Raw genomic sequence first — 20,903 nt, 5'->3', positions numbered from 1 at the left:
ACGTTAATACCAACCACACCTGTTTTAATAACTAATGTTATTTAACCCTCCAAAAGTAGTTGCCTACCACTGTTTTACAGTGACATTCCTCTCGAAATGTTTTAACTGTAGCAAACCCCTAACAAGAGGTGACATGTACAATTTGATTGCACTCTCAGGTATCATCCAAACAGACTACTGACATGAGAAGGCTATGAAAGTACAAATTCCATAAACTACCAAATTCTAAGTGGATTAGAATTACTTCTTTACATGAGAGATTTCCAGTGCCCTACAGTATGACTTTGGTTATGATAGGCTTAGTCTATCACCACAAAACATGCTCAGCTGACCAAAAAAGTACAAGAGAAAATGTGTTGCTGCACAATGAGCCAAATGAATGATGAATTAGTTTGTTTATGGGTAACCTAACTTTACACAAATTAAAAAAATTTGACTGGTGAGTATATGGAACAACCAAGAACGTAAGACTTTGTTGTTTATCGACAGTATGGGGAAGCGTAGAACTAGGCCAGCCAAAAGCAAATGAAAGATGCAGAACTACTAATTTCTTGCCAGGTAACTTTCAGCGCACTTCCTCTATTGCATAAGCCATCTTATCTTCATTTAACAAGTTACTGGTAAGAAACAAGCAATTCCTGCATTAGGAACATGACATTTGCATGAAAAATCCTAACGTTGATGTTAGTTATAAAACAAAATATAGACATACATTTGTGGCACGTGTCAGGATCTTTTAGGGTATACCCCAAAAAAATGTGACTTATAAATATTAGCATTCTGGAGACATTATGCTAATTCCATCAGTTAGAGATATTAATTCCCCACTTGTATATACATTATACTTAATACTTATAAATCTGCCCTGCACTATTTGCCTTCATTGCACATCTAGTATTGCCATTTGTACTGTATTTGCCTTCATTGCACATCTACACATTCCACATGTAATGTATACTATACTAAATAACTTGTAAATATCCTGCCCACTTCTATTTGCACTTCTGGTTAAATGTTAACTGCATTTCGTTGTACTGTACTTGTACTGTTCAATGACAATAAAGTTGAATTTAATCTAATGTTAAATTAAATGGACAAGCATTTTTGGTTTTTAACATGTTAGCAATTGTTTGTGAGTATAAATGAAAACATGGATTGCTATTTCAATGAAAATGCTTGGTTGCTTTTTTGCTAAGATTTACATTTTCCATTATTACCAGGGGTTTTCAACCTGTGGTCTGCGGAACCCTGGAGGTTGCATGGGGTACATGATTAGAATGTCTTTTAGTGTAAGTATAAATTGTATTATTGTAAGTGCTTAACATAGATTTTCACAATGTACGTTACTTCTACTTCATTTTAAGCGTCAAGATACACTGCTGTTCACTTAGAAATGTCCCTGTTCTCCACGAAAACATACATGACTCAGTATTGTGTATTGCCACAGTCCATTTTAAATTATCCTTGGCCCAGAGAAAACGCCTGCGCTTCTGGATCCTGTTTAGATACAGCTTCTTTTTTGACCTATAGAGATTTAGCCGGCAACGGCGAATGGCACGGTGGATTGTGTTCACTGACAATGTTTTCTGGAAGTATTCCTGAGCCCATGTTGTGATTTCCATGACAGTATCATTCCTGTATGTGATGCAGTGCCGTCTGAGGGCCCGAAGATCACGGGCATCCAGTATGGTTTTCCGGCCTTGACCCTTACGCACAGAGATTGCTCCAGATTCTCTGAATCTTTGGTTGATATTATGCACTGTAGATGATGATAACTTCAAACTCTTTGCAATTTTTCTCTGAGAAACTCCTTTCTGATATTGCTCCACTATTTTTCGCCGCAGCATTGGGGGAATTGGTGATCCTCTGCCCATCTTGTCTTCTGAGAGACACTGCCACTCTGAGAGGCTCTTTTTTTACCCAATCATGTTGCCACTTGACATAATAAGTTGCAAATTGGTCCTCCAGCTGTTCCTTATCTGTACATTTAACCTTTCCGGCCTCTTATTGCTACCTGTCCCAACTTTTTTGGAATGTGTAGCTCTCATGAAATCCAAAATGAGCCAATATTTGGCATCACATTACAAAATGTCTCACTTTCAACATTCGATATGTTATCTATATTATATTGTGAATTAAATATAAGTTTGAGATTTGTAAATTATTCCATTCCTTTTTTACTCACAATTTGTAGTGTCCCAACTTTTTTGGAATCGGGGTTTGTACTTGGCAACGTCGGATGCAGCAATACATAATGTCCCAGAGCTTCTCAATTGTATTCAGGTCTGGGGAACATGAGGAGCCAGTCAATGGCATCAATGCCTTCGTCATCCAGAAACTGCCTACACACTCTGTCCACTCAGGGCCCACTGTACCAGTGTAAGGTCTAACGATGTGTCTGAGGAAATGCCTCCCCAGACCATCACTGACCCACCGCCAAACCGGTCATGCTGGATGATGTTGCAGGCAGCATAACATTCACCACAGCGTCTCCAGACCTTTTCACATCTGCCATGTGCTTAGTGTGAACCTGCTCTCATCTGTGAAGAGAATTCTGGTGTTCTCTGGCAAATGTCAATCGAGCTTCACTGTGCTGGGCTATGAGCACAAGTCCCACTAGAGGACACCGGGCCCTCATGCCACCCTCTGACAGTTTGGTCAGAAACATACACACCAGTTGCCTGCTGGAGGTCATTCTGGCAGTGCTCTTCCTGTTCCTCCTTGGACAAAGGAGCAGATACCAGTCCTGCTGCTGGGCTGATTCCCTTCTACTGCCTGCACTTTGCATCTTGGTTGTTTCATTTCAAATTCGTTATGGTGGTGTACAGAGTCAAAATTACGAAAATTGTGTCAGTGTGCAAATATTTCCAGACCTAACTATGAGTTGCAAGGTATTTTCAACTCTAAATGGTAGTCCTGGAGACCTTTTGGGAATCGTTGGTTTAGAGAGGATAATTGATCATTAGAGATCTTCTACCCTTCTGTAGCAGTTACAAAATCACAAATAGATTTTCAAATATTGTAAATTGCTTTACCCAAATATATGATCACACTTTGGTTCTCATTTCAAATATTTAAAGAAGGCATGTTACCATAGAATTGCATAAATAAGGCTGCTTGTTCTAATCTCCTTGAGCCGACAGGTGAAAAACCATGTACTCCTGTCCTTGAGCAAGAACACTTAGCATACTGACCAGGTAAAACACAAAGTTACAGGTACCTGAATCCACTGCTCTTTCAGCAAGAAACTCTTATTTTCACCACTTTCATATCCAATAAAACATGAATATGCTTTGGTGGCCATATAGGCTACATGTGCCTACGCTCCCAACACACTTGCCTGAATATTTGATAAAGTATTTTTTTTATAACTTGAATAAACATCCTTCTCAACCTTTATCTCAGAATACAAAATGTTTGGATGCTCAGGGTAATCTTCACATGGAATCACCCTTATCATAAAACACCTATTAAAACATGTGGCCAAAACATTTATACATAGAGATAGTGTCCTTGTGTTTTTTGTGCAAGCTCAGTACACCACAAAAAAGCAGCCACACACATCTACAACTTATTGTCCACACACATGACCATCTACAGTACATGTCAAGTTGAATGCATAGGCTTATTAATTTAGTTTGTTCAGACTTAAGACATCTGTAACAAATAAATGGGCATTTATAGATAGTAGGGACAAAATGTTGAGCTTAATTTAAATGTACAAAATGAGTCATTTCAACAAAGTTTGTAACACAAAACAATTACAATACGTTGTGCAGTTTGGATCACATCCTTAGGTCATCTTTGGATCTTGAACATTCATGACTGGAATAATACATAATTCCAAAACATTTGGCTTAGGTTTAGCCTACAGATGTCCACACGTATTTACCCTTAATATAAGCTTTAGCATTTAAACAGCTCTACAATTCGCCCCTTTCCAATAATGTCACAAGATGAATCAGGCAAATTTAATAATTAATTAAATATGCTGAAACATCTAAATCAAGTTAACACAAAAAGGGAAGAAAATCCAAATGTCATCGCCAAAAATAAAAAATAAATAAAAGTAGAAAAGTGGACCAAAGTCAAGAGATTCCCTGATATGACATCACAGAATGTCAGGTTCTAGCATGATGACAAAAAAGAGCCATCAATTCTGAGGCCCACTCATATCATTGTGTAATCTGAAATATGATACAAAAAATGCTGAATGCTCAATAATGCAGAGGCTGAATAATGCTTGATGAAGCACAGTCATGTTGCACAAAAGGCATCCTAGTCCAAAAAGTTGTACGATGAATTGTTACAACCGTAGTTAATGTACAGAAATGTGCTCAAAAGTAAATTGTCCGTACCGGCCACACATTTTTGGAATAGTTAGTGTGCACCGATAGATTACTATCCAAGCTCTTCTCAAAGCTCTTCTCAAGGACCCCCAGTGGTTCATTGTATTTGATATCTTTCTGTGCTAGCACATCCATGTTTAACTAATCATCAATTGAATAGGTGAATAACGTGAGCTACCTAAGAAAGAGTAGGCTGAAGAACCAAAGGGATAGTAATCTTGGTTACCCATAATAAAAAGTATCTTGTAAAATGATCCATTCCTGTTGAATCAATCAACAAGCTAGATCCAATCATTCTTGGATTACAGTCCAAGATAAATTATTGGAATAGAACACACATTTTCGATGAAACGTGTTTTAGTATGGTGAGACATTTAAAGCAATCTGCTAGGTTGGATCTTCAAAATAATTTATCTTTGTGAAGAATAACAGTGACTACTTCAAAATGAAAACCTCTCAATGGCGCGGCCCATGCTCCCACAGGCGCCATAATGTGACAGAAACAGAGATGCGATGTCTATCAACGTCTATGCGAGCACCCATGCAGGGGATATATGCATACAGATATTAAAGGCAATAATAAAACCAACACTTTTCACTTCTTTAAATCAGGGATGGCACATCACCTGTGCCTGATAACAAGCCAGCATGAGAAAAGAAAACTACGTTAGACACCCCGCTACACTCTGCTTTTTCTATTTGAACATTTGATATTCTGTTAGTGCAGCAGTACAGTAGTCATTGACCAGACATACGTTGGTTTATAATGTCGAACAACTAGATTTTGAATAAATTGGTCATATCGAATAATTTAAAAAAATCGAGCCAGATTATATGTCACGGTTTGAGTTGTCATCGCTGGCGCACCAAAGATAACTGAATTGTGTGCCATCTTTGGCAATGCTCTCTGCTGTGGCTAGCAATAGCTATACAGCTAGCGAGCTAGCTTAGCTAGCTAAAAAACAAATATTGTCGCTAGGGTATATTACAACTACTACATATATATATACATCTTACCTTGTAATCCTTGCTGGCAGTTCCGATAGCTCAGTTTAGATCTCATCCTAAGGTCATATTTAGACATTTAACGGACATGTTTGGAATTTTGTGCACTAGGTCGATTCCTAATTCAGAGCCAGTGCAGATGTCTGTGTAGTAAGTTAGTCTGCTTCAGATCTTGCTGGCCAGGAGGGGTACTGTAGCTGTGAACTCATTCGGTCGAGATAGGAAATTAAAGCGCTTTCGCAGTGCCAGTACCACAAACAGAAAGCGCTCTCAAATAACCATAGGCGATATATACCATTACCAGTACAGATAACACACTAACAATTTGAGACTTGGTTGTGCGCTTCTTTACTAATTTATATATAAAAAATAATATTTATGTAACTACATGCCATCTCTTCATATGAATTGTAACGTTATTTAAAACATTTTGTTAAATCAAAGGCGAAATTAGGTAAAAAATATTGTAGCGTTCCGCTTATCACACGTCACATGCATTCACCAATCTTTGTGCTTTGTCATCAACGCTGTCATCGACCGACAAATTGTTCAAACATATCACGTCGTTTGCTAACACGTGAAATACCTATCCAGACGTTTTAAGGTCCGTCTTGCGCCTGCAAAGCCTGGGGAGACGAACGCGGCCCACGGCATGTATATTGAGACACCGCTCTACCCGTGTGCAGCTGTTGGGTTATGTTTAGCTGAGCGGCCTCTGGATACCAGTTAATCTCTTCAAGTTAAAGCGGAAATGATACTATTGCAGCGTTTGACAATATTTTTCCTTTGCTTTATTTCTTTGCAAAATAATGTGAAGGTACGTCTTAAAAATCTTTTCTTGTTAGGTTTAAGAAGCACCTATGGTTTAGGAACATTATTTACAGACAACGGTTCCCAGGTTATTACAAGTTTAAAATAAACATGTTAAACAAAAATGTACATGTATTACTCTGAAAACACAAAATACAAATGTTCTTTACCCTAAACATGAAGCAATGTAAAAAAAAAAAAAAATACTACAACCGTACAACAAAAACAATACCGTTAATCACAGCAATTAACACATAAAAAAAATATGGCCATCTTAGACTGATCCCTATTTCATCGCTGTTCAACAGCAACTTCTACTGGCAGCTTTTCAACTGCAGTGTTCTTGCTGTGCAGGGTATTCAAATACAGTTATTGCATAACAGGAGGCTGAAACATCAGTTGCAGGTGTGAAAAACTGCCATGATGTTAGACAAATTCACTTGGTATCACTAACAAAGGGGTGAAAACAATGAGCAAATATTGCTACTTTTATCAATTAAGTAAAAACTGCAAAGTACAAATACATTTGCAGTAATGTTTTAGGATACACGTGATAATTACCTGATCATTTTAACAAGCCAATATTGGCAAAAGTGACCAACAGACCTCTATGAGGCGAGGCATGGAATAACATTGTTAACTGGCTGAGCAAATTCACACTTGATCTAACAAGCAAAACAACCAATGTAGCTCTTGGTATTTTCTCTGACAAAGTGCAGAATAACGATGAAAAGAATAAAATAACTTTCTGCTTTTCAAGTCTTTTTTTTTTTTTTTTTTAATGGTGAAGATGGATATTATATTCATTCCATCTTGAGTCAGCTGCCAGCGCTGACCCTAAAAATAACTGGTACTTCATCAAAATACCCTTTAGACCCAATCCAAAACACTATGTCCCACACCTTTATGATTCCTTTTAAACAAACAAGACATGAAGACATTTTAAACATTACAGTCAACAGTCCAATTCAAAAAGCCTCATTCAAATCTCCACTGTATATAACATATCAATTGAAATATCACAAAAAAATATAATTTCAGTTTAGGTTGGGAATGGTCCTTGGTGCAGTATTAAACAAAATAAGAAAATACAGGGAACTGGTCACAGAAAATAGGGAACACAAGAATAAGCAATGCAGACAAACTTGTAACACTTTCAACATATTTTGCGCTGACTGGCTCTGCTTTTTTTTTTTACCTCTCCTCATAAGAAACTAAAACGGAAATGCATTATTATGCTTCATCAAAACGATCCCAGTCTTAACAATACCATCTGCCTAATAATAAAAAGCAAAAAATACAGTGATGGAACATTAGCTCACTGTGGTAAGGTGAGACTTTGGAAAGCCACTACATTACTGTTGGATAGGCGGCATTAGTGTATGGCTTGATACTCAAAACATGTCAACTACCACAAAGACATTTTAAATTTGGCCTATATGATCAGTGTAGTAAAAGCTTACTTCAATATCTGACAATAAGGGCATTAAACTATGTTAGCACAACTTCGGAAAGCTATACATTCTAATAGAGTGGATGTTTTCGATCCCTAATGTAACAGTTGCATACAGCATTCTAACTCATATTGCAACACGTGTTTTGTAAAGACTTAAACATGGCCTCTTCTGTACACAATGGGAAGAACAGATTTTCATAATCCGTGTTCTTGGAAAATTTAAATGATATGATCTTAAGTGCTCCAACTTCCGGTTGCTGTGACTATCAAACAGTAGCCCTTACATAATAGACACCTACTGTATATATATCAAACTTCACCAAAGCAATGATGACAATTTAAGAGATGAAAAGCTAAAAAGAAAAATATTGTCTTTTCACAACAACAGTATGATACAAATACTAAATGAAGGATAAAAATGCCAGTAAATGGATTGAAGATTTCCCCAACGATCACACAAGACACACAACATCTTACATAGCAAATGGACACGTTCAGAACCTGTTGCTTTTCAAATCACGCAACAACTTTCAGGGTTTTGTGGAACTAAAAGGCTTCTCTTCTTAAATATATTTTCATAGTTATTTATACATTTATATACATACAGACCACTGTTGATTAAAAATAAAACATCTTCATATTAGTAACTACTTTGTTACATAAAAATATGATACTATAATCTGGATATGGCCCTTGCCCTGGCAGGACACTTGCAGCAAGTGCAGGCAGGTTTAGAGGGGGTGTGCCGCGTTAAGTGCTAACTGGAACTAAAAAACTCAGAAATGCCAGACTGGCTAACTGATTGTAGTAACACAATTGGTGCTAAATTCAACCATTACAAAGTGGGAAACTTTCAACCAATAACCAACTCAGAAATGTCAGTTTCCTAGTTCAAACTAGCACATCAACATGGCACTAGAGGTGTCAATCACAGTGGCTAGGATTACCTGACTAAAAACAGACACTAAAGCTCCAAGACCTTAAGATAGTGCTAGCAGTTAAAATTGCGCAATGGTAAAACATAATTGGAAAAAAAAAAAGTATGCTTTTTTAAATTTTTATAAATCTCTCAATAGAAGGCATATACTTTGTGAATAGCACACAATTAAAAACAAACTAAGTCCAAAGCTACTTTAAAGGGAATGTGCAGAAGAGGGTAAGTCTAATCCAGGGCTGGCCAACCCTGTTCCTGGAGAGCCACAGTCCTATAGGTTCTCTCTCCAACTATTCAGCACACCTGATTCTAATTAGTAGTTGGATGAAAAGCAGACTCAGGTTAGTCACAAATGAGACTGAAGAGAAAACCTACAGGACTGTGGCTCTCCAGGAACAGGGTTGGCCAGCCCTGGTCTAATCTAAGGGGGAGCTAGCTGTATAGCAGGCACAAAGGGCGGTGAATAGCAAAAGGTACTCAGCTGAAGTATATAGATCAATGGTACAGAAGAAATCGTCACAATGGCAACATCAGCTGCCATGTTTGGGCATAGAGATGGAGTTGGGAATTTTTAAAACTATTTAGTTCAATATAAGGATGTATCTGCTATAATTAATATTGATTGGTAGATTGTCATTTTTTTTATGCTGTTCCATCAAAATATTAGCGTTTACCAAACAGACTTCAACATATGAAAGATATTTAATAAACTAATCAGGAACACTGTAATACTCTTGCACAGATGCTGACATGCAGACATGCAAATGGTCTTGTTAACATGTCAAGTAAACCGCTTTTTTTCAGCAAGGTCCACCACTGAATTACCTTTTACCAAACTTACATTAACTTTGAAACTAATGTCAGTTGGCCACTATTGGTTACAAAGTCGCTGGTTGGACTGATGGAATCCAAATATAGCCAAATATATGTCCCTTGCAGTAAATTTATGTTGAACTTGGCTTACATACCAGCCTCCCTATATTGGCTTGGGAATAATGGAACACAAACAGAAAGCCAAAAACCCAGTTGGAAAAGTCCAGGTTTATGGAATGCATATTGTATGGATTTTAAGATGGCATTTTCAAGTGTAAGCGACCTCTTCACATAAAGCTACACATGCGTGGTCCCTGTATGTTGCATTAGCCGAAGTGCATTTGTTAACATGCAGATAAGACTTGTACAAGCAAATGCCTACATTATCTATTTTCTTAGCTTTACTCAAGCATCACAAGTGCATTTATTCCAATAAGTGCCTGAATGAAGCAGAAAGAACCTTGAATGAGCTTGCTCCAACGCTGACATTTCGGTTCCATCAACAAAACCTGAAACAACCCACCACCTTACAGAGGCACCATGTGATGAGGCCCCCATTGGACCAGGGGCCTCTAACTCTGGTTCTGGAGATAGAGTATGCAAGCTGATTTTTAAGCCCAGCACTAACACACTTAATATTCAAATGGTGAAAGAACAGCCTGCAGCTCTGTTGACCCTGCTTTTTGAGGTCAATTGGGATTTTATTTGATTATTTTTTTTTTATCTAGATTTTCAATGACTGTTTTGATTCATACAGTATGTTTTATCATTAAATGCATTATGAAATTATTACATTCAAGTTATTTGCAGGGTGGACTGCAGTCCCTGCCAGACACTAAATTTAAGTTCAGCACTTTCCCGTTCAGTCTACTTCAAGAAATCCGATATTAGGCTGAGAGTCCGTCTTACTCTCCTCTCAGACTAGGCATCCTTCGTCCCACCTACAGTGGGGAGAACAAGTATTTGATGCACTGCCGATTTAGCAAGTTTTCCTACTTTCGAAGCATGTAGAGGTCTGTCATTTTTATCATTGATACACTTCAACTGTGAGAGACGGAATCTAAAACAAAAATCCAGAAAATCACAATATGAATTTTAAATAATTAATTTGCATTTTATTGCATGTCATAAGTATTTGATCACCTACCAACCAGTAAGAATTCCGGCTTTCACAGACCTATTAGTTTTTCTTTAAGACGCCCTCCTGTTCTCCATTCATTACCTGTATTAACTGCACCTGTTTGAACACGTTACCTGTATAAAAGACACCTGTCCACACACTCAATCAAACAGACTCCAACTTCTCCACAATGGCCAAGGCCAGAGAGCTGTATAAGGACATCAGGGATAAAATTGGAGACCTGCACAAGGCTGGGATGGGCTACAGGACAATAGGCAAGCAGCTTGGTGAGAAGGCAACAACTGTTGGCGCAATTATTAGAAAATGGAAGAAGTTCAAGATGACGGTCAATCTCCTTCGGTCTGGGGCTCCATGCAAGATCTCACCTTGTGGGGCATCAATGATCATGAGGAAGGTGAGGGATCAGCCAGGAACTACACAGCAGGACCTGGTCAATGACCTGATGAGAGCTGGGACCTCAGTCTCAAAGAAAACCATTAGTAACACTACGCCGTCATGGATTAAAATCATGCAGTGCACGCAAGGTCCCCCTGCTCCAGCCAGCGCATGTCCAGGCCCGTCTGCCAATGACCATCTGGATGATCCAGAGGAGGAATGGGAGAAGGTCATGTGGTCTGATGAGACAAAAGTAGAGCTTTTTGGTCTAAACTCCACTCGCCGTGTTTGGAGGAAGAAGGATGAGTACAACCCCAAGAACACCATCCCAACCGTGAAGCATGGAGGTGGAGACAATTCTTTGGGGATGCTTTTCTGCAAAGGGGACAGGACGACTGCACTGTATTGAGGGGAGAATGGATGGGGCTATGTATCGCGAGATCTTGGCCAACAACCTCCTTCCCTCAGTAAGAGCATTGAAGATGGGTCGTGGCTGGGTCTTCCAGCATGACAACGACCCAAAACACACAGCCAAGGCAACTAAGGAGTGGCTCCGTAAGAAGCATCTTTATGTCCTGGAGTGGTCTAGCCAGTCTCCAGACCTGAACCCAATAGAAAATCTTTGGAGGGAGCTGAAAGTCCGTATTGCCCAGCGACAGCCCCGAAACCTGAAGGATCTGGAGAAGGTCTGTATGGAGGAGTGGGACAAAATCCCTGCTGCAGTGTGTGCAAACCTGGTCAAGAACTACAGGAAACATATGTCTGTAATTGCAAACAAAGGTTTCTGTACCAAATATTAAGTTCAGCTTTTCTGATGTATCAAATACTTATGTCATGCAATAAAATGCAAATTAATTACTTAATCATACAATGTAATCTTCTGGATTTTAGTTTTAGATTGCGTCACTCACAGTTGAAGAGTACCTATGATTAAAATTACAGACCTCTACATGCTTTGTAAGTGGGAAAACCTGCTAAATCGACAGTGTATCAAATACTTTCTCCCCGTTCTCCCCACTGTATAACCACCCTTTTTCTGACAGTGGATTGAGTGTTGTAACAATACAGAATACAGTAGGCCAATAAGACCCCTTAATGAGAACGACTGCCCAATACAGCAGTGTCAACAATTATTTAATTGAAGTCATTATTATATCATCTCGATTCGATGAGCACCTGGTAATGCAGACATTATTTGAAGCGTCAATATTTAATAACTGTATTTTATAACACTCACACACAGCGTGGTTGCTCTACTTTACACGTAAAGCCCAATACCTAACTTTATGTCTGGACCAATTTTTCATACAGCATATAAAGCTCACAAAAACATACAATACCAGTCAATAGTTTGGACACCTCAACCAAGGGTATTTCTATATTTTAACTTTTGAAGACATCAAAACTATAAAATAACACATTTGGAATCCTGTACAAACAAAAAAAAAATCTAAATATATTTATATTTTAGATTCTTCAGTTACCCCTTGTCTGTTACTTGAACTCTGTAAAACATTTATTCGGGCTGCAATCTGAGGTGCAGTTAATCGACAATTTTCTGATTTGTAACTCTAATGATCTTATTCTCTGCAGCAGAGTTAATTCTGGGTCTTCCTTTCCTCTGGCAGTCCCTGTGACAGCCAGTTTCATCATACAGCTTGATAGTTTTTGCGACTGCACTTGAAGAAACTTTCTTAAAGGTTCTTGAAATTTTGCAGATCGACTGACCTTCATGTCTTAAAGTAATGATGGTGTATTATTTCTCTTTACTTATTTGAGCTGTTCTTGCCATAATATGGACTACTACAATAGACAATGATTGTATTCTGTATACCAACCCTACCATGTCACAACACAACACAAGAAGGACATTCCACTTTTATCAAGGCATATCTGTTAAGTGAAATGCTGTCCAGGTGACTACCTCATGAAACTGGTTGAGAGAATGCAAAGTGTGCACAGCTGTTAACAAAGCAAAGGGTGGCTACCTTGAAGAATCTAAAATATGAAATGCATTTTGATCTATTTCACACCTTTTAAGTTACTTCTTGATTCCATACAAGGATCAACGTTATATATCTTTTGAAACTTACTATCCCTCCTTCCAAAATCTGTATTTCCTCAGCATTACAACATATAATCACATACTTTTGTTACTTATTAACATATTTAATCCTTAATGAAATGCATTCTGAATATATAAAACAAAAATGTTTTATATTTTTACTTTCATCTAATTTCTAATTATAAAATAACAGTCAACAAAACACTAGACTTTTAAACAAATCACAGACATTAATCCCCAGGGGAACAAGGTGAATGGCTGGTCCATCTTAGTTACTAGGTATTGTGCAATCACCCAATGGACATCTGCATCTAAATTCCTGACTAGTATGGTCAAGGGCTCTGAAGATGGATTGTCAGCCACCGCTTGGCTGTCGTGCAGACCAGGTGCTGTTTGTTATTGGCATGGCTGGTCAGGGACTCGTAGTTATCCTTCGCTGCCTTCTTCATTTGAGTGACTCGTTTGAGTTTTTAAATGTTTTATTGAAAAACAATACCAGACAGCCACGGGTCACATCACTACTCAACTCAATTGACCAATAGCGCGTGCAAAGAGCAGCAAGGTTGTTATTTGTGCATGCCAGATTACAAAACAACTGGAGGATTTTTAATGCCATTCTTTTTTACAATGGCCCGATCGGGACAGTGACTTGCTAGTTTTATTAGTCCCGACTTGACTTTATACTGGCCCAGGGCCATTGGTATTGTCAAGCCCTGCCATATGCTATTTCATAGTTTTGTCTTCACTAATATTCTACAATGTGGAGAATAGTAAATATAAAGAAATACCCTTGAATGAGTAGGTGTCCAAACTATTGAATGGCACTGTAAATGGATTGCAACTAAGGGAACAAAGATCTGTTGAATTAGTTAATTAATAATCAAAAGGAATAACCAAAGATTTTTGTTAATTACTCAGTACTATCTCCAGAACCAAAGTCAGAGACTCCTTTAGTAGACAATCCAATAGATCCCACATGTACTTTTATGTGTAGACCCTGTGGTTAGACAATTGCCAAGAAGGTGGAAGCAAATCAGGGTTCAACCCCACCTGTTCCACCTCAGCCTGGTGTACATCCAACACTCATTTCTCCTTGTCCACTTCAAAAGGGGTCACTTGAGGCGGTCGGAGCGAAAGGAGTCTTCAACGGCAGGGTCAGCCAGCATGAGGTCTCCGTCCAACATGCCTAACCCCTCAAGGGCCAGAGGGTCCATCCTGAGGGGGTCATCAAGTGCAAATGAGTCTAATTCAAACCCAGGCACATGGGACAGAGCACTGGCGATCTCCTTAGAAAGGCCAGGTGGAGAGTCTCCTAGTAAATACAGAAAAATACAATAATACATATGTAACAATACATACCATTTGACAGATGCTTTTATCCAAAGCAACAGTCATGCATGTATACATTTTCAAATGGGTGTCCCCAACATGAACCAAACCAACACCTTTTATTCACATAGCTGGCCAAAAACTGTATTTCATTTTACCTTACGGGTTATGTACCGTGCCTTGGGAAAGGTTTTCTACACGATCAACCATAACATTATGAACACCTGCCTAATATTGTGTAAGTCTCCCTTTTGCCGCCAAAACAGCCCTGACCCGCCAAGGCATGGACTCCACTAGACCTCTGAAGGTGTGCTGTGGTATCTGGCACCAAGACGTTAGCAGCACATCCTTTAAATCCTGTAATATGCGAGTTGGGGCATCCATGGATCGGACCCATTTGTCCAGCACATCCCTCAGATGCTCAATTGGATTGAGATCTGGGGAATTTTGAGGCCAAGGCAACACCTTGAACTCATTGTTGTGTCCCTCAAACCATTCCTGAACCATTTTTGCATTGTGGCAGGGCGTATTATCCTGCTGAAAGAGGCCAATGCCATCAGGGAATACCGTTGCCATGAATGGGTGCACATCGTCTGGAACAGGCATGGGCAACTGGCAGCCCACATTGGGCCCCCATCCCCTATTTGTGCAGCCCTCAGATGAATTTAGAAAACAGTAAATGGATATATACACAAAACAAAATGTAAAAAATATATATCATGTTTGACCTTAAATTTGTTGGAACCAAAATCTATTCTGGAAACAAAAAATTAAATTGATTTCGGGAATGATTTCAAGTCTATCTGTTTACATATAAAACAGTAATTTCAGGGCCATCACAAAGATGTTGTGATGTCTTTCTGAGAGTGTAGCTGAGAGTGTGCCGTTTGAGCCATAAAACACTTGATACCTATTACAGAAGTATCTGTAATAAAAAAACTGCCAAAAAACCTATAGTGTTCAAAGGGTTAATAAATACATACAATACATGGACGTGTGTGTGTTCCAAGTTAATCTGCGGCCCCCTGATGACCAGTACATACATTCTGCGGCCCCCACCACCATCCAAGTTGCCCATCCCTGGTCTGTAACAATGCTCAAGTAGTTGGTACGTGTCAAAGTAACATCCACATGAATGGCAGGACCCAAGTTTTACCAGCAGAACATTGCCTAAAGCATCAAAGTGCCTCTGCCAGCTTGCCTTCTTCTCATAGTGCACCCTGGTGCCGTGTGTTCTCCAGGTAAGCGCCGCACACGCACCAGGCCATCCATGTGATGTAAAAAGGAAACATGATTCATGATTCACCTTCTTCCATTGCTCCGTGGTCCAATTCTGATGCTCACGTGCCCATTGTAGGTGCTTTCAGCAGTGGACAGGAGTCAGCATTGGGCACCCTGACTGGTCTGCGGCTACGCAGCCCCATACGCAACAAACTGCGATGCATTGTGTGTTCTGACACCTTTCTATCAGTAACAGCATTAACTTTTTCAGCAATTTGAGCTACAGTAGCTCTTCTGTTAGATCGGACCACACGGGCCAGCCTTCGCTCCCCATGAGAATCAATGAGCATTGGCCACCAATGACCCTGTCGCCAGTTCACCACTTTTCCTTCCATGGACCACTTTTGATGGGTACTGACCACTGCAGACCAGGAACACCCTACAAGGGCTGCAGTTTTGGAGATGCTCTGACCCAGTTGTCTAGCCATCACAATTAGGCCCTTGTCAAAGTTGCTCAGAACCTTTACACCTGCCCATTTTCCTCCTTCTAACACATCAACTTTGAAGACAGAATGTTCACTTGCTATATCCCACTCACTGACAGGTGCCATGATAACAAAATTAACAGTGTTATTCACCTGACGTGTCAGTGGTCATAATGTTATGGCTGATCGGTATAAACCATTGCTTTCTACTTCAATATGATTGGGATACATCTCTACGTTACATGTTAAAGGTCAGATATTCAGTCAATCCAATAACCCCTGATCTTCCAGAATTTTTATCTGAACATAACCCCAAATCTAAGAATGTGTTAGCCTATTCTGCTATTTGTGCTTAAAAAAAATGAAAAAACGTCAAATTATTTCGAAAAAGATACTGACATTGTAAATAAAAACCATATCTGTAGCTTTTGGCGAATACACTAAATCTAAAGTAGTCTGATGTTTTGCTCCACAGTCACCAACATTGTCAAAACGTTGCAGAAACCCCAGGCACGCTACTGTACGTTCGCAATCGTAAACAAACACCTGCACACAAGGGCCATTCCGCCGAATCGGTGCCTTTTCAGTCCCCAGGCCATTACATGCATAAATATGCATGAAAAGTCTCTGTTTTAACCATTATATTATCAAGCAAATTGTCCTGCACTTTGTCCTAATTGCAATTTGATGATCTTAATAAAAACTACCTAGAACACAGCAAAAAATAGATTTTAGCTAGTCCCCACTCTGACACTACCCTTCACCATGAAATATAATGATTAGAATCCTTCAGGAATCTTATTTTTGTTTTGTGTGACTATTTCTAATTTGGCCAAAAAAAAATATTCTCATAATGTTAGCTAAAATAAAAACACATTGTCATGTCACCAGGTTTTCACTCAGTCCTGTTACCCTGACACAATCCCCGTTATGAAAATGTGGGACATTCCACAAGACACATTAGCAACTGGAAGTAGCATCATTTGAGTCTCCTGAATGCCATGGGAAGACCAAAAGTTGGTTCTCACACTATTTTTTCTGTATTTTATTATCATATTGTAAGTATGTCTGAGAATGTCAATCTCAACAGTTATGTTATGTTGGTTTTTTTTTTAAGACAGTTTTGGAAACCACTTGAAGGTGCTAAGCCTTCTCATGATACTATCATTGATGCCACGTGGCTACAATTCATGTATTTGCTAATGTTATGCTAAAAACTCAGTCCTGTTAATATCAGTCCTGTTACTCATATGAAGGGTAACAGGACTGAATAAAAGTCACAGGAGTGAGAAGTTTGAATGAAATAGCCAGTTGAAATGTGTCTGGTATATACACTACTGTTCAAAAGTTTGGGGTCACTTAAAAATGTCCTTGTTTTCAAAAGAAAAGCATATTTTTCTGATCATCAAAGTGATCAGAAATAAAGTTTAGACATTGTTAATGTAAAAGACTATTGTAGCTGCAAACAGCTGATTTTTAATGGAATATCTATATAGGCGTCCTGAAGCCCGTTATCAGCAACCATCAGTCCTGTGTTCCAATGGCACATTGTTTGCTAATTCAAGTTGATATTTTTAAAAAGCTAATTGATCATTAGAAAACCATTTGCAATTATGTTAGCACAGATGAAAACTGTTGTGCTGATTAAAGATGCAATAAAACTGTCCTTTAGTGTAGTTGAGTATCTGGAGAATCAATGTCAAAGTCTAAGTATTTTAATTTGTCAGATGCACTGAATAACATCGTCATTCTGAACAGTGAAATTATTTTGATATGGTATGCGACATCTAAGCAGTTGGCATTAAGAAATATATTAAGCACAAATAATGGCAAAAATATACATAACAGAAACTAGCAGCAATTCCAGAGAATGTTGAAATGGAAATATGGACAATATGAAAAGGAATCTTAAATATTATAAATAAAAGTGTAGTAGTGCATAGAAATGGATACACGAAATGTGCTTATATACACTAAATGTACATAGAAAGTGACCAGAGCATATGAAGTGTTCATGTGATCAACAGATAAATGTTGCTAGTTGAGAAACTTTGTTTCCTGGAAAAAACTCAGGAAGTGCATGCCCTAATGCTCTGGTAACATCTACCAGACGGCATCAGTGTGAACAGACCATAGCCTGAGTGGCTGTAGTCTTTTATGATGTTCTGTGTTTTCCTAAAGCATTGTGTATTGTAGATGCCCTGCACAAAAGGGAGATTGCAGAGCGCATCATCGGCTGCCAACTTGCTATCAGCAGCGGAGCAGCTGCCGTACGAGGTAGTAATGCTCTCAATGGTGCACCTGTCAAAGTTGGTGAGAGTTTTTGCAGACATGCAAAACATCTTAAGTTGAGTCAGGAAGTGTAGGCACTTTTGGGCAGTTTGGGCAGATGAGAAACATGATGGTGGTGTCGCCCGCAAACTTAAGGATGACATTAGAGTTGTGTGCTCTGAGGGGCTCTGATGCTCAGGGTCAGTGCATAAGAGGAGAAGTTGCCCATTCTCACCAACTGGGGTCTGCTCGTCAGGAAGTCCAGAATCCAGTTGCAAAGGGAAGTGTTAAGACCCAGGGTCCTGAGCTTGGGAACAAGCAATTGTGGGTTCGATTACTGGCTCAAAATGTCCAGAAACAAATAACTTTCTTCTGAAACATTCTCTGAGAAATTATGGCTATTCCATGAGAGGAATTGCCAAGAAACTGAAGATCTCGTACAATGCTGTGTACTACTCCCACCCTTCAAAGAACAGCACAAACTGTCTCTAAGCAAAATGGAAAGAGGAGTGGGAGGCCCTGGTGCACAACAGAGCAAGTGGACAAATACATTAGAGCATCTAGATTGAGAAAAATACACCTCACAGGTCCTCAACTGGCAACTTCATTAAATAGCACCCTCAAAACACCAGACACAATGACAACAGTGCAGAGGCAACTCTGGAAGGCTGGTCTTCTAGAAAAAGCCATATCTCAGAATGGCCAATTAAAATCAATGATTAAGATGGACAAAAGAACAAAGACACTGGACAGCGGAAGAACGGAAAAAGTTATGGACAAAGAACAACATTCGTGAGACGCAGACCAAATGAAAAGATGCTGGAGGAGGGCTTGACACCATCTGTCAAGCATGGTGGATGCAATGTGATAGTCTGGGGGTGCTTTGGTGGTAGTAAAGTTGGAGTTTAGTAAAGGGCAAAGGGGATCTTGAAGGAAGGCTATCACTCCATTTTGCAATGCCATGCCATACCCTGTGGACAGCACTTGATCGGAGACAATTTCCTCCTACAACAGGACAATGACCCAAAACACAGCTCAAAACTATGCAAGAACTATTTAGGGAAGAAGCAGTCCCATAAGCACACACTCACATACACACACTCTTGCAAAAGCATGCACACACAATTGTTACTGCTTTTATATTGCTATTTAGACTAAGGTATTTTTTGCCAAATATAATAACCTCAGTTTTATCTGTTTATTTGAAGGAATTTGTGTGACATCAACTTACTCACACAGACAAGCACTGATTCCTGTTACTCAATGTTCATTCCTGTTACTTGTTTTTTTATTAAACAGAATAAAGATAAACAACTTATTTTTCAATTATGTTTGGCCCATCATTTAAACAGTTGCATGATAAAGCACATGATAGATTTTTTAAAATATTGAGGTTGGGGTCTCCCTTATGAAAAAAAAATGGCTTGTTGTTTTTAAAACAACATTTCGCCTGCATATATTGTTACTTTTTAGCAAAAGATATATACCCTCTTTGAGGGAAAGAAATACCCTATTTGAGGGAAAAACAAAGAAACTAGTGGGAAAAAGTTCTAAGAGTTTTGGTAACAGGACTGAGAAAAATGCAACTTTCCATTAAGAAACCTTGTTAAAAAATAAATACAATTGCCTGAGATTGATCTTAACACATTTTGAATAGTTAAACGTGTGTTATTAAATACAGTGCTGAAAAAATAAAAATAATGAAGTTTAATTTTGAAAAGTTACAACATTCAAATGGCACAGATTCAGTGGAATGGCACACAAATAAGTTTCACCCGCGCAAACATAACCTGCAATTATTATGGCCACCAGCAATGGATTTTCAAAACGCAAATTAAAGAAATAAAATGTGATTATACACCTGCACTCTTAGCAAAATGTCAATGTTGTCAGCAGCCAATGGTAACTAATGAACGCAGTTTTCTGAGATGCAAAGCAAGCATAATCACTTGGCCAACCTGTATGAAGTTGAGGTGGCTGCATCAAATGCAAATCATCATCCTTTGGCAGAGGGCTTCCTGACATAACCTTTTCTACTCAAATATTGTGATAAATTCCATATAATATTTTATCTTGAAGGCAGCCCCATGTTACAGCTAACTAACAAATAGTTGCCTAATATTCTAAACAATTCCTGCCTGAAAAAGATACAACACCAGGTAGGCCTATCGCTTAGCATTGTTCTGAGAAAGATGCGTCAATAGTAGGCAACTAAATCACATTTTATATGGATTGGCTAATATCGTAGATATACTCTTTTAACCAACCAAAACCAGAGAAAATTAAACTGCGCACAGAGGTGGAAAAATTACAGATTATGAGTACTGGGATCGGCTGTGTTCACCACTTTAGGGAAGTATCTAATTACGATCTAAATAACCAGGTAAAGGGAGTTAACCAAAGATCAATTAAATCAAAAGTGGTAATGTGTAAAATGTGTGTAAATGTCCACTTAATGTCACTGGTTAGTTATGAACTCTGTTCCTCTGATCATTTTGCTCTAAATTAGGAACTTCCCAAAACTGGTGAACACAGCGAGTACTTTCACTTTGTACATTTTCCACCTCTGCTAGTGCTTCATTGGTCACTAATCTGGTTATGCCAATCAATCAATTAAATGTATTTATAAAGCCCTTTTTACATCAGCAG

General features: G+C 38.8%; 2 protein-coding genes across 4 annotated transcripts in view; both read right to left on the bottom strand.

The window, feature by feature from the left end:
• Window positions 1–14,079, bottom strand: part of LOC105019156 (DENN domain-containing protein 4B) — a 50,833-nt gene extending 36,754 nt beyond the window's left edge. For 2 of the 3 annotated variants that reach the window (XM_010885102.5, XM_020041099.3), the window contains exon 1: window positions 13,999–14,079. In XM_010885102.5, coding sequence (XP_010883404.5) covers window positions 13,999–14,024 — 26 coding nt within the window. In that variant the 5' untranslated portion in view covers window positions 14,025–14,079. Of the gene's footprint in view, window positions 1–5,366; window positions 5,731–13,998 lie in introns of those variants that run through there. The other variant, XM_010885103.5, reaches the window with a different exon arrangement.
• The window catches only part of LOC105019155 (CREB-regulated transcription coactivator 2), a 25,224-nt gene continuing 18,357 nt past the window's right edge, over window positions 14,037–20,903 (bottom strand). Inside the window, exon 13 of the mRNA XM_010885101.4 lies at window positions 14,037–14,260. Within this exon, the coding sequence (XP_010883403.1) occupies window positions 14,061–14,260 (200 nt within the window). The 3' untranslated portion in view covers window positions 14,037–14,060. The remainder of the gene's footprint in view (window positions 14,261–20,903) is intronic.

The sequence above is a fragment of the Esox lucius genome, chromosome 20 (genome assembly GCF_011004845.1).
Source record: "Esox lucius isolate fEsoLuc1 chromosome 20, fEsoLuc1.pri, whole genome shotgun sequence".
NCBI classification, from domain to species: Eukaryota; Metazoa; Chordata; class Actinopteri; order Esociformes; family Esocidae; genus Esox; species Esox lucius.
This window is presented reverse-complemented; position numbering and strand designations above follow the sequence as displayed.